Source organism: Passer domesticus, chromosome 5 (genome assembly GCF_036417665.1).
Source record: "Passer domesticus isolate bPasDom1 chromosome 5, bPasDom1.hap1, whole genome shotgun sequence".
NCBI classification, from domain to species: Eukaryota; Metazoa; Chordata; class Aves; order Passeriformes; family Passeridae; genus Passer; species Passer domesticus.
The window spans coordinates 21749145-21772296 of NC_087478.1; the positions used below are offsets into that span (position 1 = coordinate 21749145).

The window sequence follows — 23152 nt, forward strand, 5'->3', positions numbered from 1 at the left end:
CTACCCTGATCACCAGATGCACACACACTAAAGCATTTCAGAAGGATGACTTTTTTCAGCTCAGTTGTGTCATCTGAAAGTTCCATGCACATTACAGGGCAAGTCAATGGCCATTTTTCCTAAATAATAACTACAGATTTTGAGCATTTCTAGAATATCTCTCCAATAGGGTTGGTTTTTTTAACTTTGCTGTTTAGCAGAGGGAGTGGGTGCTGGGCTGTCAATGACCAGATTTGGGGCTGATGTTGGCAGAGTTTCATTTCTGGCGCAGATGCTGGAACTTCGTGAGATGTCTGTGAAACACTGCAAACGCGTTTCGTGTGGCATTTGCCACCCTGGGCCAAAGTGTCACAAGAGGAGGGGGTTTCATGTCATTCAACTCCGGTCAGCCCATCGCTTAACATCTCCCCCGAAGGGAAAAAGGCCACCAGCTCCCAAGCCCCGCCGCAACGAGGGTGCCGGGCACAAGCGTGTGTGCCAGAGGCATAGCTCCGCCGGGGGCACGGCCCTGCCCGGGAACCGGGGGCACGGCCTCACCGTGGGCACGGCCCTGCCCATTCCCGCCGGGGGCACGGCCTCACCGGGGGCACGGCCCTGCCCATTCCCGCCGGGGGCACGGCCTCACCGTGGGCACGGCCCTGCCCATTCCCGCCGCGGGCTGTCCGCTCCAGGACGGCGCTGGCGGCGGCGCTAGGACCGGGCGGGCGGCGGCGCATGCGCGGGCGCCGCGGGCTGGCGGAGCGCTGCGGGCGGGGCGGAGGGGCCGGGGCAGCCGCGGGGCCGGGCCGGGCCGGGCCGGACCTTCTCCGGGACCCGACCTTTCCCCGCGCCCGCCGCAGGGCATGGGCGCCGCGGCTCCGCGCTGCGCTGCCGAGCCCCGGCCCCATGAGTCCTCGCCGGAGCAAGTGAGTGCGGGAGGCGTCCCGGCGGTAAGTGGCCGCTGTCCCACGGCCGCCCAGCCTCCCAGGGCAGCGCGTCCAGCCTGAGCGGAGAGGGAGCTGGCGTCCCCGGGCCGTGCCTCCGCTGCCCTCAGCTCAGCTCCGCTGTGCCGCTGGGGTAGCCCGCGGCTTCTCCCGCATTTAATATTTTTAGGAGACCCGCTCGCCCCCCGCTGTCTCCGGGCGGGGCGGGAAGGGAAGGGAGGCTGCCGGGGGTCTCCGCGGGGCGCGGCCGGTCCGGGCTCGGCGCGGCTCCGCCGCCTCCACCTGCGCGCTCGTCCCTCTGTAAGGCGGACTCGCCCACCCTTCTCCCCCTCTTCCCCTGCAGGGCACCGGCGGCCCGGCCTCGGGAGGGAGGATGTGGTGAGAGGATGGGGCTGTGTCCCGCGGGGGCTCGCCATGGCCAGGGAGGACTCGGTGAAGTGCCTGCGCTGCCTGCTCTACGCCCTCAACCTGCTCTTCTGGGTGAGTGCGGCGGGCCGGGCCGGGCGCGGGCAGGTGCCGTCCCGGAGGCCAAGGGCGGGCACGGCCGCGCCGGGCCCGGGGCCGGAGGTGCCGTCCTGGTGCCCTTGGCCCCGTGCCAGGCAGCTCCCGCAGGGGAGTACATTTTACTGGGGGAAAAATGCCTTTGGAAACTAGTAGGAAGTAAAATTGAATTAGGGCTACTCGTGGGAATTGGTGTACCTGTAATATGTAAAGAGGGGAATATTCAGGGGTGGCTTCTTGAGTGGGTGAGTTTCAGAGCATCCTGTGACCCAAGATGAACTTCAAGCTCTTGAAGGTACTTGAATGGTCTGCCCAGAGTCTTTTTTGTGCATTCATTGGACAGATCCTAAGTGGCAGGCAAGGCCTTTTGTTTTGAGGATTTCAGTCAAAGCTGTATTCATAGCAGCAGGGTTTCTCACTCTCAGTACAAGTGGGTGTGATCAACTTTTGTTTCTTAAACTTTTGGAGCTTTGAAGAAACAGCAGGATGGATATTTTCAGAGTCCTCACTCATTTGCAACAAATGAAAGTTCTTTCACCTGAGTAGATGAGATTTGTGCATGGTAAGGGATGCAAATGGGATGACAGCACACACCTGGGGCTCACACCTGGTTCATAAGGGCTGGCTTCTGATGAATGATGCAGGGATGGGACCAAACCTAGTTTATATTTGATTTTTTTTTTCTATCTGCATCTAGCTCTGGGATCCCCAACACAGGAAGGACATTGACCTGTTGGCGTGGGTGCTGAGGAGGGCCACCAAGATCATTAGAGAGGTGGAGCAGCTCTTCTGCGAGGAAAGGCAGAGAGGATTGGGATTTTTCAGCCTGGAAGGGAGAAGGCTTTGAGGTGACCTATTTGTGGCCTTCCAGTACCTGAAGGGAGCCTACAAGGAGGATGGAGAAGGGCTATTTACTAGAGCACATAGTGACAGGACAAGGGGGAGTAGCTTCAGACTGAAAGAGTAGGTTTACATTACATATTGTAAAGGAAGAAATTCTTACTGTGGTACCAGTGAGTCACTGAAACGGGTTGCCTAGAGAAATTTTGTCTGCCTAATACCTGGAAGTCTTCAAACTTTTAGTAACCCATTCTAGTGAAAATGTGCCTGGCCATGGCAGGGGCTTTGGAATTCCTATGATAACTGAAAACTAAGTGGAAATCAGAATATGAATGAGAGAGAACACTTAAACAGCATGTGGAACAGAATGGTAGTTTTTGTGCAAAAAGGATTGCTTTGTTCAAGCTGGGGTCATGAAGCCTTTGAAGTCCTGAATAAAACTGTGCAGGAGTCAGTGGACACTGGCTGGTAAGGTCTGACTGTCAAGTTCTTAGAAGAAAACATCTGAAGTAAACTTCAAAGTGTGTCCTGTGTGCAGCTGTCCCAGTATGTGTGATAGGACTTCAGCATTTGTCATTGCCAGTTTGGTGAGGATAGACTAGTGCATATGAAGCTCTTTAAGATTACACAGATGGCTAGTCTGATCATGAATACTGCTGAAAAACTGAAGGTGCAGATGGTGGCTGCAAAACACCACTGTCTGTATTAGTTGGTTGGTTTTGGTGCTTACGGAAGCAGAGGAGTGAGAGAACTTTATCAGTCACTCTGCTGCTGTCCTTACAGATTTTCCATAGTATTGCTTGTAAATGTACAGCTGTATGCTCTGTTTGAAAAGAAACTTTTTTTACTGAGCTCAGCTGATGAGCTGTGATGTACCTGTGTGTGCATGAGAGGGAAGAAGGCAGGAAGTGTTGTTACAATGCTTTCTGTCACTTTTGACCTAAAGTCTGCTGAGCTGTAAATAATCCATAGGCAATCAGCTGAAAGGCCAAGGCTCTGTTGTAGTGGTTCATCATGTTTTATAATGGACCAGTAAATGTACTGTCTTTACTGCTCCAGAAAAACACTGGTTCTGTGGAAATGAGTGGATTGGTACGTGCAACTTGCAGAAAGCCTTTCTTCTTACAGGATGGAAATAAATTCATCATCAGTGCTCTGACTATTGTTGGTTGAGTGACGCTAGTCGTAGACCTGATGATACCCTTCTGGAAGCTTTTGCCATGGTCAGCTGAAGCATGCATCTGACTGCAGGATGTCTATTTCATAGCAGTGGAAGTTGCAGTTTCAGGACATCCTCAGTCTTTTTTTTTTTGCTTTTTTTTTTTTTTTGACAGTGCCCTGGACAAGGAATACGCTTCAAACTAAATCCTTCAGTTAACATCTGGTTTCATTCTTCTGCAGTCCTCAGATATATATAAAAATGGGTATCACTTAGTGTAATTTGCAAGACTGAGGGATGCAACTTGATTGTATGTTCTGTAACACTACTATTTCCAGTATATTAAATTCTGGAAAGCCTAATAAAAGAGAAGACCTCCAAAAAGGCATGATTTGGTGTTATGTGGTCAAGACTTAGTGCTTAGCTAAGCAGCCTATCTTAGTGGCTCTGGAGGGAAGATGTGTTCCTATTGCTTCCTATTTTTCTGTTCTTAGGGACAGTACTGGTCTTCGTTATATCTAGACAGTGTGTGTGTGTCGGGACTTGGAGAAATTTCGTTTTGATGGCTTTTCAAATATGTTTTATGTAGTTTATGGGTCTGCAGGGTTTTTCTTTCTGGTGGGGGCTTTGCTGGGTTGGCAAGCTCCTGATACTGTCCCAGCTCAGTAGCAGTCCTGGGTGAGTATCCTTATTCATTTTGAACACTGTATGACTTGTTCCTCACAGAATCCCTCTTTGCCATGCTTTGCAGTGCTGCCACCGTTCTGTATTTTGCTGTGGTTGTTTTCCTAGTCAAACCACCTGTGCAAGCATTTATACTGGGCAGACCTTCAGTCATACAACATGGTCAGCCTGTAGTAATGGCACAGATATATCACAGGAGATACTGGAGTACAAGTATCCCCTGTGGGTTGTGCTAGAACAGGAACTAGCAAATGGTGCTGAATACAAGGAAAATTCAGCCTCCTCGCTACTTACAGTAGTAGGGGATTAAGTAAAGCAGTAGTTCTGAGACGTCCAGGTTTGTTCTACTTTCCTTTGCAGCTTAGGCATGTATGTTCTTTAAAATAAGTTATTAATAGTTGAAATAGATTAACTAGATAGTGGTAGTGGATGCAACTAAAAGAAACTGAATAATTTTATCAAATTTCTCAATTTTTTGGAAGAAAAGCCGAGTATAACGTGGCAGGAAGAGTGCATGGAAAAGTTGGTACAGACTTTCTGTCTTGAGAAAACTAAGAACTTTTTTTTTCCTGGTAAGCATGTGAGGCAGGAGCAGCTGCTGTTGTGTTGCTTGTAATTGAGGATGACTGCACTGTAGTGCTGCAGACAAATCAAGGTTGTAAGTTGCAGTTGACTGTGTCGCAGGTGGTGAGGATCTCTTAACTGATGATTAATAGTGTCAGTGGATGTTTGAGCCAAGACAGTGATGGTGCCACTTTTCTTCACCTGGTGAGCTTTTTTTGCCTAGGGATATGCTGTTTCTGTTGAACAGTGTTTAAGATTTCTTTCAGCAGTACCATTTAATTTCACTTGTGTGATTGCAGCCAATAAACACTTCTGGCAGGTAGTGGAAATTGTTTGTATCTATCTCAAGCTTGTGTTTGTGAACAAAGTTTTTTAAAAAAATCACATGGAATGAAAGTGGAGCATGTTTCCAGTTAGTTTTCCATTTGAGTATTTTGCACACTTAAATCGTCTAGTTTTGCCTATGTGTACTAACAGAACTCAGAGCAAGTGAATATGAGTGTTGTGCTAGGTTTGTTGTGACTTGAGAAAGCAATTAGTCTATCCTGCCTTCTGTGAAACCAGATTCTTCATAGAGGTTGTTTCTCCTGTATTTTGAGTTCCACTTGTTGGTGGAGTTTGTAGATACTTGGAATGAAAAATTTGGGTCAGTGTTTTAAGTGGCAGATAATATCCATTGAAATTAACACTGCCTGGCCAGGTACCTGTAGCACAGTAAACTGTGTTTTAGGCTAATATCCTCTGATTTTAGAGACTGCAGTTTAGACATGTGGAATTAAAACCTGCTTTTCTTAGCATTCTTTGTATAAAGAAAATAACTGTGGCTTCTGTGGGAATATGCTGTCCTTTTAAAGGAATGCTTTCAACAGAGAAAGCTATAGGAGGAGTTTTAAAGGACCAGAACTATTTTTAATTCTGTTATTTGAGAAATCTCTTACTTTTTGGTTTCTTTTGGCTGTAATATTGATACAACATTGTTACATTACTAGACTACATCCTAACAAAGTAGAGTTCAGCCATAAGTCAACTTTGTGTTCTGCCTCTATATAAATTTTTATGCCAAGTATCTTTGTAGGTGATATGGCTCACCCTGAGTGGCATATCAGCTGTGAATTGCTGGATGAGTTTCTGGAAAACTGTCCTGAAAAAGAGTGGTTTCATGTGCTAATGGAAAGGAAAAACAAACCCAGAGCCCACCCAAATGTTAGAAATTGCATTAATATGCTTTTTAATTACCATTCAGAAAGAAATGAACCACAGACACTTTTTTGGTAATACTCACAATTAACACTATGGAACTCATTGCATCAACGTGGAGGATGAATCACAAACCTGTGCTGACAAGATTTGAGCCCATAGCTGAGAGGGAAGGAAAAATTTCAAGCTATTTGTTTATACTGGTAAACCACAAACTGGGAGGCTTCATCTGGCATGTAGGTACTTGTATATTTTTTCCTTCTTTACATTCACATCTCCTTTTGTAGAAGGTAGCTATCCAATTATTCATGAATCTCCAGTAGCCTGTGCCCAGTACGCTCCTGTACCCTGAAGATTCTTTATCATCTTGAGTTTGTGGCAGGTTCTAAACAAGGCTCTTAGGAATAGTAACAATTTTTAAATATCTTGTAGCTATTTAAGGTGTAGGGGACAGTTTAATTTTGTGCGTTCTTATAGGAATATGTGATTTAAATAAGAATGCATGTTCATTTTAATAATCTTTGTGTCTTCATGTGTAAAGCAGGAAAATTAGGTATAGACCCACTGACAGCTAAAGAGTAGACCTGTGGATCATAGGAAACACATGCTCTTCTTAAGTGTATATATATATATATGCGTGGTTTAAAAATAATTTGCCTGCAACCCTGAGATTGACTACTATCCATTAATGAAAGCAAACTCTTAAAGAAACAAAATTAAGAGTATATTGTGTAAATGTGAAGGCATATAATCTTGACGGTGAGGTATGGATTGCGATACTTGAGCTGTGAGCATTGTTCTGGATTACCTGTGATGAGCAGCAAATGCCTGTTCCTCCCCAAAGCAAAAGATGTCTTGGCAGTGAGATGGTTACTTTTGAGGAAAAAGTGGCAGAAGTCATGCCCTAACAAGAAGTGCAGTGCCTGTGTAGTTGTAGAGAGGGGGTTGAAGAAGTACATGCACTTCTTTATCATTCTTTGCTTTTAATGTACCCTTGTGCTGTGCAGCCCAGAGGTTAATGTGGGTCTGATACACAGTGGAATTGTACCTCAGCTTTGTTTGCATGCTTGGGCTCTTGTTCTTTCTACTGTGCTTCCTCTGGCACCTTGAACAGCCACCTGCTGAAAAACTGGCTCATGTTCCCCAGGAGGGTGAATTCTTAGCAGCCTCTCAGTGCTCCTGCAGTTGCTTTACTGCAAAGTGTGTGAGTTCCAGCCTGTGCCAAATGTGGAGCAGGTTGCTAACTCACTGTTGCAGCTGTGCAAGCAAACCCAGATTCAAAGTGCAAATATGAACGTGCTTCAGCTGTTTACTGATGTGGGAGGGGACCAAGGCATAACCTTGTACGAAGCTTAGCTAAAATGAAATGTTGGAATATCTATAGAATCAAAGGTGCATTTTTAGGAAATAGGAGGTTTCCCCTTTTTGTAGGCAAATTTTCTTTCTCTAAACATTTAAGTGGTTTTGCTAGGTAATACAGAAAAACAAGGCCTCTTGTTGTACCCCCACCCTTATGTCCCTCTGTCTCAAAAAATGTACGTGTTTATCCATGGATCTGAGTTATCTGTGTTTGTTCATGGATTTGAATATTGAACCTAATAGTGAAAATCCTGTAAAAGCATTACAACATGCTCATGACCTTGTAGTGATGTATTCCCTCGGTCCCTTGGTAAGGCCAAGTCATAGCTCAGATTAGCCAAATCAGTTTTAACAGGAAGATTTTCAGAAGGTTTGTGTTTTGGGTTTTGTTTGTTTGTGGTGTTTGTTTTTTTTTTTTCTGTTAACTAAAATTATGGGACATATTTTGATGAATGTTGTCATATCTTGGAAGTCATTTCCTTGTAGCCAGAAACCTTTTCATGCAAAGCAGGTTGCTATGTAGTGCTGTTAATCAGTGTTTCATTATGGGTATCAGAGCATGGCCTGAAGATGTTCACCCCATCTGTTAGAATAAAAATGATCACGTGTGATTTTTGGTATGGAAGATACTTTTAATCTTTCCACTGATTTAATATGTAAAAAATATTCTCAAATTTGAGCAAAAGTAAAATGAATGTCTTAGAATGTTCAAATGAAAAAAAAAATTATAAGAATGTGAACACAGGTGTGGATATAGCAAGAACAATGGACTTGCTCCCTTAAAGACAGAAATCCATGTTCATTTATTAATTGGAAATATAGATTTATTTTTCAGTTTAGGTATGGCCTCAGAGACACTGGGAGTAGAAATTTCAGAATAATGGCTTAAAAGATATACTTAATGAATTGCAGATGATTTTAGTTTTTAATTTTGATTATGTCCTCTCTTACGTCTAATTTGCGTAAGAGTTCCTAAGACAATTTAAACTGTGCTTGGAAATGATCGCTCCTAATAGCTGAAGTCTGTTGTTGGATATTTTGATTCAGTTGTCTGAAAAAACTTTAGTAACTTCAAAAACTTTGCATTAGAAATGAATTAGAAAATTTAATATATTACTGTGTGCATATCGCTCATATATAAAAATAGAATTTATTACCTAAGTTCAATCAGTGTGAAAATATATTTGAAATAGAGTATTAGAGTAGGCATCATTATGAACTCCTCAGTGTCATGTTGATGGCTATACAATGTACTGTGACAGTTCAGAATTAAACCCATAGTGACTTCTGCAGCCAGCTGCAACAAATAAACATATTTTACTGCATACTATCATATCATATTTACAGCACAGCAGACTGGCTGTCGTCCGATGATGTTACTGCTGAAGTGAGAATTGTCTTAGCAGTTTTGTCATAAATTTCTGTTCTTTCATCTGATTGCTTGATACAGATTTTAACTGTATTATACATACAGATATAACTGTATTATACATACAAATCAGTGGCTGAAGTGGTGACTGCCAGTTTTTTGGGCCACTGCTTTACCATCTTTCAAATGAACCAACACTAGCTGTAATCAGGACCTTACTCTTGCCCATGACTTCTTGAAAATCACTTGGCAGTGAATTGCAGTGATGTGCTTGCTGATACTTGCTGGTGGGTTTGGATGCACACCAAGGTTTTTGGGGAGGCTGTTACTCTTTCTGCCTACTGAGTGCCTGGACTCAGTTGTACTGCTGGTGTTGATGGACTTCTTGTGCTGTTGGCTGAAGATCTGCATGTGCTGTAGGTGGTGTGAAGTGATGGGTGCCTGGAGCTTTCTTGATGTCATCTGGCACTTGAGGATGTATAGTGCTTTTACAGGGCAGCACATTGAGGCAGCAGGAGGCTGTGGAGGCCAGACGTGTGTTGTGTTCATGCTGTGATTCCCTTGTGGCTATGGAGCAGGTGAGCAAGTGGATTGATGGATGGGTGCTAGTACTTGATAATCTTTTTTTCAAGAGGAGCCTCTTGAGTATTTGCCTTCACTTTCTGCCCCATGCCTTTCTGCCACCCCAGATGGACACTGTTACTAACTTTAATGCCTGTGAATGCACTCCAGGTTTCAGGTCATTCAGAGTAATAATTCACTTCAGACTTTCTGGAAAATGTGGTGCCCAAAGGTGCCTCACTAGGAATTCGATTGGCAGGAGAGTGTTGCACAGGTAATCTGTGTGTAACATCTGTTTAGCAGCAAGGTAAGGCAATGATTTTTTCAGAATCATACTGACCTAGCTCTCGTGCATTTTAAGAGTAGCAGAAGTCAGTAACACATGAAGCAGTTAATGGTGGTGAAAACATGCCAGGCACAGGGTAGGTGAGTGGTTGAGCGGTAGCCTGGCTTTCACAGGCTTTATAGGTGGAATGTTCTTGCATAGAATTTGCACCTGCAAGAAACAATAGTAACAATAATTGTTAGTTATCCATACTAAATGAGAATAGCCAGGGAGAATCTAAATGGCTAAAATCTTTCTGAATGATGCAAGAGGCCTTTCATAGAGAGTTTGTTCTTACAAACTGAAATGGTGTTCATGTAGTTATATTATTGGTGAAGGTTGTGTTTCCTAGGTGAAGGAAGCAGTCCTTTTCTTCCAGTTGCTGTTCATAAATGAAGAGGGAGTCACATTTTCTTATGTCATCATTGAGCATTTCTGTAGAAGTCACACAGCCATGTGTTGACCTTAGCTTGGTGATGTATCTGCCTAGATTTTCCTTTGATTTTATGTGGGCAAAAATACATATCTAGGTAGAGAAAACTCAATTTAGGCAAACCAAACAGAAATGCAAGTTCTTGTCCTTCCTAATTTGCCTTTGCATGCAAGTCCTTTTCTTCTAGCAAACTGAATGATTCTCTTAGTGACAGGACTCTTCTCAGTACTTTTGGTCTTCAGGAAGTCCTTTCTGTCCCCTCTGCCTTTCCCTGTTTGTTCTGTGATGTCCCTGTTGTCTGTGAGTAACCTACATGCTTCAGTAAGCTGCCAGATCTTACCTTTGCTTAAAGAGCAGTTTAGCCTACCTCGAAATCCACCACCTCTCACTGCTGTGTACAATGTGTTGCCGCTTGCTGATGCCTGAAAGAAAATTGGTGCAGCCTAAGAGTGCATAATGGACAGCAAGGAGCAGGCAGTTCACCAGTCTGATATGTGAGGAAGAATATTATTTAGAAAGCCATCATTTTTCCAAAAATGATGGTACTGCTCTTCTAGCAGGACCATCTGTCTCTTACTGAAAGTTTCTGAGTGTTTTGCTGGACTTCTCACTTCTGAACACTGTTTGAGCAGTGTTTTGCTGGACTTCTCACTTCTGAACACCACTGTTGCAAAATGAAGTAACCAAATCAGGTTACATCATAAATATATATTAAATATTTTACCAGAAACAGAGTGGATGTGTGAGCTAATGCTTTTCTGTGTGTATCAACAGGCCTTTCATGGAGATGTGGAGGGTTAAAAATGTTTTGTATTGCCTTTTGACAACAAGAAAGTAGGCTGGCTTCTTGTAGTCTGCTTTACCTCTCTAATGTTTTTGACTGCTTGTGTGGTGTGTTTGCCTATGATGCTTTCTTAGGTAATAGGTGGGAGGAGTTTATTTAGGAGGAGATTCCAGTCATCTTGTTTTCCTTGTTCCTGCAGCTTCCTGTAAATAAGACAATAGAAAATGTTCTTTACTGTTACTGTTTCACCAGCCAAAACAGATCCCACAGAGTATAAAGAACAGGAGTGAATATATTAGATATGTAGCCTGCACTAGCTACTAGAGCATGCTTGCAGCATGCAAAGCACCCAGCTCTTGCAGGCAGCACTCAAAACCAGGGCAGTGCCTGTACTTTGTGCATAGATCTGAAAAGCAGGAAGAAGCTCTGGGACAGCTGCTGGGACTTCTGTGAAATCTTAAAGGCAGAAATAGTCTGCTGTGGGCATGCTGCAGGCTAAGGAGCCAGTAAGGACACAGAGGGACTTTTCCTGTTAGGTTTGAACCACTTTACTTGATCTTCAAAACACCTTCAGGGAAATATGAGGGCATGTGAGAAGCTAGATGTTGAGGACAACAGGGGAGATTAACACTTCATACTGGTTTAAGAAACTGTAAGTATCATGCTGATGTGTCCTGTCATACTCCTATACAGTTCATGAAAACAGTAGTATTCAGGAAAGTCAGCATGCTTAGGACTCCCTCCCTCAGCAAGACAGTGGTGCTTCTGAGGTCCTGTGTCTTCTGTGGTTCAGGCCTGGGTAGCCTTGTGAAAGTCAGTGAAGAGTGCCTTGTCCTCTAGCAGTACCTCTGGTACAGCAGCAGCAGAGCTGGTGCTGTCACAGTGTGGCAGGTTCTAAATGTGTTGTTTTGGTTTGGCTTCTCAAGAAAATCAGAGGACAGAGCTTCTCCTGGTAAGTTACTGGTGTGCTGAAGTGTATACTGGCATCAGGTGACAGAAATCCATGTCTGCTGAGGTGGTGACAATTCTGGGTGGGGAATTCTAGCTCAGTCTTGGGGATTTACTTGCTGGGGGGGCAGTCCTGGTGAAAGTGCAGTGGCTTTATGCCTCTGAGGTTCCTGATATGTTAGATACCCAAATGCTTTATATGGTTTATAATTGAAATGCAGTTAGTTTTATTTTCATTTTATGGTTCAGGAAACTGAGATGTGTTCATGGTGTGACTGTGTCAGAATGAGCAAGAGAATCATATTGTCCTAAATTTAACCCAAAGATAAATCTCCTCTCTTGGGTGTCGGTGTATCAGGACTGTTGTATCAGATTTTTCTTCACTAGCTATGTACCTGGGTGTGGCTTCATGATTTCATGCAGACTGATGTGTGTAATTTGTGAGCCCTGAAGAGTCACTGATTTCAGCAGTGTAAGCCCTCCCTGTTGTTTCTGTGCTATGTTGTGCAGTGGTAGGAGCAGTAGCATCACTGTGTGGAAAAGATTATTGTCACTGGCACCCTCATACTTGGGTAGCAAACCAATTCTAAGCATATAGAAGTACAGTTTTGGGGATAGTAAACATACTGTCAAATACTGTTCAAATAAATGAATGCATGAAAGATGATAGTGATGATTGATTCTCTATTTAAATTATTAATGATCTTGTAATCTGCATTAAACACATGATAAATAACTTAATGTTTTCTTTCTAGTTGATGTCCATCAGCATATTAGGTGTTTCTGCTTGGCTGAGGGACTACCTGAATAATGTTCTCACTTTAACTGCAGAAACAAGGTAAAGCTTTCGTTAATCTTCTGATCTGTGTGGGTTACTGATTGGGGTAGATGTTACTCATTCTGTGTGGTAAGCTTCTTAATTAGGATTTGTGGAATTGAGAATCGTTTAGTTAAACTCGTCATTGTTGTATTGGAAGGTGCATTTTTTGCCACAGTTTCGGGCACCAGTTGAAATTAGAAAAAGGGGAAAGGTAGGGTTTCAATCATGTGCCTTTTTCTTCTGACAGGGATCAATTTTTGGCCCATTGACAACATGTAATCAAATTATATTACTGTTTAGTTTTGAATACTTTATTCAGTCCAGAGATTTAGAAATTCTGTTAATTTTATTACAGCAGTGCTTATGAGCCCTGGTGGTAAAACAGGGTCTCACTGTTCTGCATAGTGTGCAAGTGCAGGGCAAGAGGATTAGCTTTGCTCCAGAGAAGTTTTGGACAATGCAGTTTTTGGTAACTAAATGCAGCATTTGACAGTAAAACCATGTTGAAGAGATTTTTGTGAAATGTATAAAGTGCTGGAAAAAACACATCTGCTAATCACCATTTTATTCTTAATGTCTGTATATTTTTCATTTGTATCATTTTTTTGTGCTTGTTTTGATTGTTGCTCTGATTGGTTTTTAGGGTGGAGGAGGCTGTCATTTTGACTTACTTTCCTGTGGTCCACCCAGTTATGATTGCAGTCTGCTGTTTCCTCATCATAGTTGGAATGCTGGGATACTGTGGAACGGTGAAAAGAAATCTGTTGCTCCTTGTCTGGGTATGTTTCATAACTTCTGTTTTGTTTCAGGAGTGTTAAAAAGGTTTTAATCCACAGGCACTAGATAAATACTGATTATTTTTTATTACCCTGTTGAGTTACGGTATCGGTGAGGAATTGTAATTGCAAAGCACACAGTAGGAAATAGTTTATTGCCAGACTGCATTATGCTGTGACTGAAAGACAAGCAGTGTCTCAATTGCAAAAATTCACTTCATTTAGTAGAGGAGTTGCTGAAGGGAAAAATAACTCAAACTCTCCAGTACTAATAATTATAGGGATGTGAGTCTGAGTATTCTGAAATAAACCTGTATGCTACTATTTTGACTCCTAGCTGAGCAACAGCTACCTAACCTAGACTTTGCATTACTCCACTGCTGACTGTATGTGTAAAGTAACAGCACTTGTAGTTGATAAAAGCTAATTCTGATTATGTTCAGAAGCTTTGTCTTCTCTTACATGGATGTGGAATTTTGCAGTTGCATTTGGTTATGAGCAAGTTTAAAAATAAATTCCAAATACCCATCTTTTCCTTCATTTGGAGAGTATATAACTGAGCTGACAGCAGCTGAAATGTAGTAGTCTCTCCTGCAAAAGGCTTTGTGTACAGTTTAAATGTGATGTGGCTTTGATGATCAAGGGAGCCAAACACCATGTTCTTCATCTGGAAGTCAGTGAATTTGGGGACAATTAAAGAAACAGTCAACCAAAAAAAAAAAGCCACTGCAACAAAAGCCTATCAAGTTCACACAAATTTTAAAGGTTTAGAGTTAAAATTTTTAGACTGTTTGCAGTACTGAAATTCAAGAGATCCAAGACTTCATGTATCTTTATGCTTCTTAAAAGTGTAGCTGTAGCTCTTTGCAGAATTTGACTCTATTTTTTAATATGAGGATAACCAGGATTCCAAGCACTCTGTAAGTTGAAGAGAGCGGGAGCAATGAGATTTATCAGAGGTTTATCAGACTGGGCTGCTGTAATTGCAGGAGGAATCAGCTAGAATCCTTCAGCTCTTGGGAATATCCAGGGTCCAATACAAGTAGAGTTGGGCTTCTGCTGTTTTTTCACTGCACTGTGTGTTGGATTCTCACACTGTGCATTCACTTGAATTTTTCTTGTGGGTCTGTATAGGCTTAAGTATGTGACACCTAAACCTCACAGATTTTGCATAAAATGACCATAAAATGCCATAAGAAATTGGCTGGGATTTATGGAACCTTTGCTTTTCTGTAACATAAATATTCTAACTGCAGAATAAACAGTTGCAAAACTGTACTGGGCTCTTGTATTAATTGTTTTTTTTTAATTTGAGAGGGTTGAAGAAAGCTTTATTTGATATTTCTAGCTGAATGTCTGCAACGGAAGTGTTCCTTAGTTGCAAGAGGGCAATGTTGTTTCTCCTTTTGGATATTTTGTTCAGCCTGTATGCAGTGTGAAGATTGTTCTTTCAAAACTGTATTGCTGGGGAAAACTCTCATTTAAATCTGAACATGTTAGAGTAACAGAATAGTCATGTATTTTTTATTACTAGATCTTAACACTACAATGTTGAAATCAATGGAGACAAGTTCTAAGACATTTGCTTAATTATGGGCGTGTAAGAGTAATGGATTAATGTAATTACATACAGTATAATTATTTCTCAAGTGATCTTTCTTACATATCTTAAAAGGGCTTTGTACATGTTTTTGTTTCATGAAAACAGTGAAAGTATTAAAATATTATAAACTTACTAACCTTAGGGGTTCTTTAAGGGTATAAGATTTATTTCATAACATGTTCTTTATTTTATAATGGTGGTAGTTTTAATGCTAATTAAATTAATTAAAAGGTAAAAGTAACTATATGATGTTAATCAGTGCCACATAGTATCTGGGGAAAGAAAAAGCTATTTTTGGTATAAGCTTTGAAAAAACCCACCTTACTACTTCAAGAGATAATGAAGTTAAAATTAGTTTTGACCTTCAGTTTATTTACACTGCAAGTGAAAAGAAGAAATAATTTATAGCCTCTAGTACCATCTGGAAATAAATAATTTGAAGTGTGTTTAGGCAGTCAAGTTAAACTAAATCAAAACAAGACATTTCTATCATTTTATGTTGCAATATTTCATTTTCAGGAGCTTGAGATTTGCTCTTGCTAAAAAAACTGATAAGAAAAACTAAATTATATCTTCCTAAATATGTCATTGTCTTTGATTGATTGTTAAATGAATGCAGTTATTTTATACCATACAGAAGTATGCCGACATAAGTCAATGCTTCATTCATCAGACTAATCAGAAAACTGATGGATCAACAAAATGAGCTTTTGTTCAACCAGATGAACTAAAAGAAAAGAACCTTCATGTAAAACATTAACAACCTCTTCAATCATCTTTTGGTCTTCTTTTTGAAGTACATGAAAGCCATAATGATGGCATGCACAGATAATTGGATACAAGTCTTGACGTTCCTGGCAGAATGCTCATTGCAAGTGCTGATGTTGATTGAAATGGATTTTTGGAAAATTTATTAAGTGCAAAGACAATAAAATAAATATAGTGTTCGGTTTTAATACATTTGAATACATAATCATTTTCATTTTATACTTGAAGTTTTGTCTTGAAGTTAAATGCTTGAAACATTTCCATCTTCGCATGGGGACATAAGTATAGATCAAACTCATGTTTGCTCAGCTTAATAGTAGGAAAATGTAAAACCTCAGTCTTCTGAGGTGCATGCTCTGGACTTTTTGTAGAGCCAGCATTTTAAAGCTATGATCATTTCATCTCAATTACTTCGGAAATAAGTCCTGAAGGGTAGTTGGTCTGAGGAGTCCATGTATACTTTGAGTTTCTGGATTTTTTTGTGTGTGATTGACCAACATTCTCATGTAGAAGTAGCTGTGATGCCAGCCTAAAGGGGAAGATATGAGCTCTTCGAAGTCACTGACTTGGAAGCATGAAAAGTGCAAGGATGGGATAGTCCCAGTTTTATGGTGGCTGGTACAGTCCTTTCAACAAGATTGCTTCTGGATTTGAAAAATAATGCTTTGCCTCTATTCTTCTGAGGCTCTGTTTTGGATTGTTTTCAAAGTTTGTTGTGCACATTGCCTAACTGTAAAAACCCAAACCCTAACAAAGTGCATATATTCTTTAAGAGTAGTAACCTAAGGATGTGGGTGGGTTGTTTTGGTTCTGTTAGTTTGGTTTCTTTTCAGTTTTGTTTGGGTTTTTATTTGTTTTTGTTGTTGTTGGGGGGTGTTTATTTGTTTGATTTTGTTGTTGTTTGGGGTTTTTTGAATTCTTGTTTTATTAAAATGACAAAAGTAAGCTCTGGTGCTTGGCAAGAAGAGCTTCATGGAAAGCCTACTGGAAAATAATTGCTGGCTGAAATTTTCCTTGCAAGTTCTTGTATTTTTAACCATGACTTTTCTGTAACTGCAGCATTCAAACAGCACAGGATTCCAATTTGTGTATGTTTTCACAAAGGGGAAAACTATTAGAAATATTTGATGGTCAACAGGGCAAATCCTGTTACTGATTTTTATCACGTAGTTGACAGAGTTATAAATATTCCTCATAGCTAAACATTGTTAGACACACAGTGTTGGTGTGTGGTTAAACAGCTTATTAATTCAGTTCTGGTGGAACCTGGTTATTAATTGCACCCTGGTAGACTAAGCTGTGTATTGAGTTGAAACACAACCAGACAAACCATCATTTAACTTGTGGTTTCTGTGAAGTCTATCTAAAGAATGCTGAGATACTGTTGACTGTATCACTTCTTGTGGAAAATTTTTCTATACACATACACCCATTTCAGTCCATGTGGATGAGGAGGTGACAGGGTTGATTAAATTTGTACATCTGCTATTTTGCAAGATACCAGTAATTGCTAATGTTTTCTTCCTAGGAGGCATTCTTACTCTGTGTGAAATGTTAGCTGCTCTGCAGTACCATATCATCAGCTCTTCTGTAGTACTTATGACTACAATTGGCTGGAATTAATATGAGACTTTTGTGATAACAAATTTTGTTGTCTTTTTTTTCCCTTTTTGTGGCAGCATCTGTTTCTGCAATAATACATAGTATAGGTTGTTTGCTCTGTGGTAAGAGAAGATACTCATTCCTATCCATGTGGACTCTTAGCACAGTTACAGCTGCTCCAATACCTTGTACTAACATTTGGCACTGGAATTGTTATTTACCAACCAGAAGTATTTCTAAATTATTTAGATACCAAGAATTGAAGGGAAGAAACAACTAACAAACATACTTGGTGTAAACCCATGCAGTTTAGTATTAAGCTGGACAGAGTTTGTATTTTATGGCTTTTATCAACAGTCCATTTACAAATGTGATATGAGTAGGAGGAACACAGAGATTCACCAGACAGGTTGGTCTGTCTTGTTTGAAAGACTGATTTAAATGTGTTTATAATCCCGTGGTTCAAGTTTGATGAGAAGCCAGTACTCTGCTAAATCTCATTTTTAGGTAGCCTAACTAAGGGGATGGACATTATGCTTGCATTCTAAGTGCTGCTTGTTTGATGTTCCACTGGTAAGAGAAAATACATTAAAAGTTCACCAGTTTTTATTAAATCCCAGTATATGAGCAACTTTCTCAAAAAAAGAGTATTTTTTTTCTTTCTATATTTCTAACTTTGAATTCAAAGGTAAACTGCTGGAGATGATGCCTGTACTAATTGCTTCTTTTTGTCTTGAAATGGAGAGCAAGTGTCTTTCCTATTTAGATCAGGATTTTTAAGGTTCAGACAAGTGTTTTGATTTTGAGATGGATTTTGGTGGTGCCACAGTGTTACCACAGAGCTAAGCCAGGCTTTGCAGGAAAATTTGCACTCTGTAGGGCTCCCATCTCTGTGGGGTGGAGTACATTGTCCTGGGGTTCAATGCCAATCTCTCTGTCTTCCTATGTAAGCATAGTGTATTTTGTTGACCTTGTCTTCCCTGACATAAATATATCCTTGCTTATGTGTATGCCCTTAAAAGACTTCTTCAAAGGCAAGTGCTTTGAAACAGTTCCTAATTTCCTGAAGTGGAAGAGGGAGCCTACAGAGGAGACAAGAGTTGCTTGGCCGTGTGGGATATTGGGAGCTGTGTAGTGGTGGAGGTGCTGCCTGCAGAACACAGCAAGCAAGAGCAGCTGTGCATTTGAGCAGCATGGGGAAGCATGGCAGGAATTGAACTGGTGGGAGTGTCCAGGTCTTCTTGCAAGTACTTAAATCCAAATGTTTGCTGTGATCATGGTGATGATCTGCTGCTTTCATCCAGGCACTGAGCAGCTGCCTTGAATGCTCGTCAGTGTTGCAGAGGCAATGCAGCACTATTTGGTGCTGTTATTCAGCAGCTCCAAGTAACAAGAACTGTCTGGCCTCTTGAGGGCAGTTCAGGGAAATGCATTTGACTTAAGACAGCAAGGTTGGATAGTGCCATTAGGAGGCCATGAATTTTAATTATTTTCTGTATATTTCTTCAATAATGAAGAGACCTTTGCTCTTGCTTCAGGAAAGTGGCACAGTGCTGAAAGGTAGATACCTATAGGCAGTAGTAATTTTGTGGTTTCAGTGTTTTCTGCATGACACATGCTGTCTGGACTACTGTGCCACGCTTTTTGCTGCATGCTGTACTTTTAGGCTCACCTGATGGGAGGTGACTACTTTGTTTTTGGGGACTTATATCCTGAGTGTTCATTTGACTGGGTGTCGCTGTGTTTGGTCTCATGATCCTTTTGGAGCAAGCCTTGTAGCTCTTTTCTTCCTTGTTCCTGTTTTCCCTTGTTGCCACTTGTTACACTGTTAAACTACTGCTTCTTCCCTCAAAGTTCTTGAAAATCATTGATGCCTGGGGCAGTAGAGGAGAATGAAAAAGAACCAGAACTGAAAAAGGCTCTAGAATAATGCTCCAAGGTCAGAAGAGGAGGGAAGATAGTAATAAAAGGGTTGGTGAAGTGATTTATGTGGGACTGTTATGATTGTAGGTTCAAGGCACTGGGGTTGTTGAAGGGTAGAGAGCTGTGCATGATACCAGGATGGGAATGAGGGCTGCTGCATCTTGACTGAGAAAAGATGGGGAGCTGCTGAGATAATATATGGTCTTGCTGCCATAGTGTGTTTTTTGTCCCCTCTGTCCTTTCCAGCTCTTGTTTTCTCATTGCTTGTTTGCTCAAGCTTTTTTCTCTGCTGAAATGAGTAGGAAATGGAAGAAGTTCCTAAGAGCAAGGAAGGAGCATATGAATCCACAAAGCCTAGCCAAATCTCTGTGTCTTCTGTGAGACACAGCCCAGCCCCACTGGTGGGGTATGCCTTGCTGCTGTTGTTCAGCTGCATTCTTGTTGCCCCAAACTGAGTATAGAGTGAATGTCCTGTCAGGTAAATTAATCTTTTTCTTGTTGAAACATACCATTCTTCCTATATAACCACAAAGGCTGTGTCCATGGGGCCTGGTTTGATATCATAAGATGGTTTTATATCATGAGCATTTCTTCACTCAAAATGTTGATTGTTTGAAGTGTCTTGGGACATGCTGAAGGAGAATCATTGTGTATCAGCACCAAGTGGCTCTATTTTACAAGAAAAAGGGTTTTCTTGACTAAGGAAACATTTTTCTGGTGTGTAATTTCCTTGGTAGAAAATAAAGAGCAGATAGACAAATGAAGGAAGTTCTGTTTTGAAAAATCTGTACAAAATAGGAAACTTTAGGTTTTGATATAAATCTTATGAAATAGGGGAAAGGGAATATGACAAACCATAAGAAAATAATGGTCTAATGTGTATCTTCACCTATGTCCTGTTTAGTACTTTACCTTGCAATAACCCTTATTTCAGGAACTTCACTGACTTGAGGTAATTGAACTCTTAGTAAATAAATCCTAACAATGGTTTGAAGTGTGTATTTGCTTATTTCCAAAATAATACCAGTTTACATATATAAGAAAAGATAACCATTAATGTTAAAATTTACAACAGGTGAAGAATATCCCACAGAAGAATCAAGGCTGTGAACAAATATCTAATAATTCATAAATAATTTTATTTTTTTAAAAAACAAATGGCTTAGTAAAAGGAACTTGGATACATAGCTTTAAAAACTAGAATGCTCATTGCCATAAGAAAAATAATTTAAAATTACTTATAAAGTTTTACAGAAGAGAGGTGGACTTTGCAGAGATCGTAAGACTTTAAGACATTTGGATAAAATTTTGTGATCTGGGAAACCAAATCTAAGATAATAGAGATGCTTGGTCATTTTTGTGAGAAATGTATTTATTTTGAAGAACTGGATGACATTCCATGGCTTATGTTGCAAGTTGATGGTTTCAGCTCATTTCCCTATTGACTTTTGGCTGCATCTCTCACAGATTTCTGTGTTGTCAAGCAAATAAACCAAGTTTAAAATCAAAATGATTAATGGACTATTAATTCTTACAGGGCAGGGCTCAGGGTGCAGGGGAGGGAGGCAGGGGAAAATTTCTGCTGCTGAAGTGGATAAACAGGATGTCAGTTTTCCACGCAGCTTGTCTGACTTCGTTTAATGAGTGTTTGCTCCATTTGTAAAGAAGATTGCTGGATTAATCATTAAAATAACCTTGTTAGTTTGTAAACTGACAAAATAATGAGAGCCATAGTGCTTAGTTATCAAAGGAGGAAGGACTTGTTATGTTTTACACAGGGCAATTCTGGTTCCTCTTGGTGATCCAGTGGTGATGGACATCTGAGGTTTCCTAGGGGTCAGAGAGATGTTTGGATGGCTTGCATCTCAGAAGATCAAGGCTGATGCTCTCAGGCTGTTAGCCATTGGGAAATGCTATGCATAGCTCTTAAAATCTGTTGGCATTTGCTTTACATGCCATACACTCTGATCTTTTAGAGGTTACAGTAAGGTTTCATTCTGCAGCTGCCCTCTTGGAATTTCCTTCAGCCCCTGCCCTTTCTAGAGCTTTCTTCACCTCTAATGCCACATGGAACATGCTGCTCAAGAAAGCAAAGTGAGACAGCAAGTCTGATGAGAATAAAGTTGTTGATCAGCTACTCTCTGTTTGCTCTCATATAAGGGCTGGGTTTTTTCTTGAGTCTGAGTGGGGAAAAAAAGGGGTTTGTATCTTCTGGGAGAAAAGTGTTTGGGAGGAGAGTAGTAAAGCTTGACAAAAAAAGATGTTTATGAAATAAAATGCAGGTGATATGAATGATGACTCCTTAATAAGTACACGGATCCTTTAAAGAAAGGTGCATTTGCTCAGCAAATGAAGGATTTCTACAGTCCTGTAGAGAGGTTCTTTAAAAGCTCCCCATACTCTCTTTTTTCTTCCCTATATTGCAACTTCTGGCTCCAGTAGTTAGCCCCTGCCTGCCACTGCTTTTTGCTTTCATAATACAGAATGCACTCTTGCTTTTTCACTGTCTGGAAGTGGGCTTAAGAAGTCAGTATTTTGACTGTGTTGTGTGATGGGATATATTTGTTCTCTAGGGATTAATTAAGTAGATGGTGAAGCATCCTCAGGTTGACAGCAGTTAACTAGGAAGCTGTCAGAACAGAAGAGCATGATGCAACATACAATCCAAAAAGTCTGAGTGAGGAAAAGATAAGCTTAAACCATTCTTATGCCTTTCTAGTTCTGATGAAATTTGGGCTGACATGTGTTTGCGTTCATGGCTCTTGCTTCCAAATCACAGTTGGAAGCTGCAAACAAAATGACCACTGGTATGAGTGGGCTCAAAGGAGCGTGACTGGGGATTTGTTCAGGTCTTTGATTCTCCTTGTGCATAGGCTAACAGCAGTTTTACTGGTTATAGTAGCTGCTTGCTGATGAAGCATTTCGTAGGTCATTGGCAACAAATTACTGAAGCCATCAGTAGCAGAGTGAAAAAACACATGAAAAAAACACCATCACTTCCAGAATATACATGGATACTCTCAGCTGTGTATTATGGCAGCTCTTATCTGCTTGAGTTGCCTGGCAGCAAAGTGGCATAGTGACTTGGTCACTAAATACCCCAAGTGACCAAATTTCTGTGGAGTTCCTGGTCTTAGCTTTGTTTTTGACACAGTATTTATACAGGGTTCAGAAGGGCATCCTCACAGGACAGTTATGCAGGTTGTGTATCTGTGCCAGTAGGATCATCATGGTGGCTGAAGTAGGGCACTGGCTATTGATATAGGAAGGAAACTAGTGTAGGACACTAGAGTTTTAACTCAAATTTTCTTTTGCTAAATGTAGTTAGAATTCAATATTTCTGCTGTTAAAAAAGCTCTGAGAAGAATTTTAAAAAGTCTCTCTCCATATACTGTGTTTTCTTAGTGTTCTCCATCATCCTGTAGCCATGTCAGTAACAGAAATTGTTATTTTAAATTATTATTAAATTAACAGGTTATTTTTCACCAGTTCTTTTCACCTGTTGCCTGAAAAGCACAGACAAATTACATTAGGTTATTAATTGCAGGTATCATGTGGTGTATTCAACACAAAATATCTAGAGCTACAGTAAGAGTTTTATATTACATATCTGCAAAAGATTGTTGCCCACTACAATCTTTTTGCCCCTGTTGCCCACAATTGCACCAAAAAAATCATGTACTCAGCAGGTTGGAAAGCCATGAGGGAGAGATTTTATGCTGGGAGACGCTTCATGTGTCTGCTCTTTGCTATTACTCTCTGAACAGAATGGAAATCGTTGGAAAAAACACCTTTTAAACAAATGTTAAATGCCTTAGATTCAGTAAAAGTGAATTGTACTTGCATTTGCTATTATTATTTGTGTTTTTGTCTAAGTGATTGAGATGATCAAGAAGGAAGTATGTTCCTGGAATATATTTGGTGGTGGTGGACATTAGCTTAGTTTGGTAGAATGAATGTAATACCAAAAAAGCCAGTCATAATTTATTTAGGATAAACTAATAATGTAGATT

The 23152-nt window shown here is 40.8% G+C and overlaps 1 protein-coding gene across 4 annotated transcripts in view; it reads left to right on the top strand.

The window, feature by feature from the left end:
• Positions 1-723: 723 nt before the first annotated feature.
• TSPAN12 (tetraspanin 12) overlaps positions 724-23152 on the top strand; it is a 40823-nt gene continuing 18394 nt past the window's right edge. The window contains exons 1-4 of one of the 4 annotated variants that reach the window (XM_064422305.1): positions 724-929; positions 1267-1403; positions 12403-12485; positions 13111-13246. In XM_064422305.1, coding sequence (XP_064278375.1) covers positions 1338-1403; positions 12403-12485; positions 13111-13246 — 285 coding nt within the window. In that variant the 5' untranslated portion in view covers positions 724-929; positions 1267-1337. The remainder of the gene's footprint in view (positions 930-1266; positions 1404-12402; positions 12486-13110; positions 13247-23152) is intronic. The other 3 variants (XM_064422301.1, XM_064422302.1, XM_064422303.1) reach the window with 3 other exon arrangements.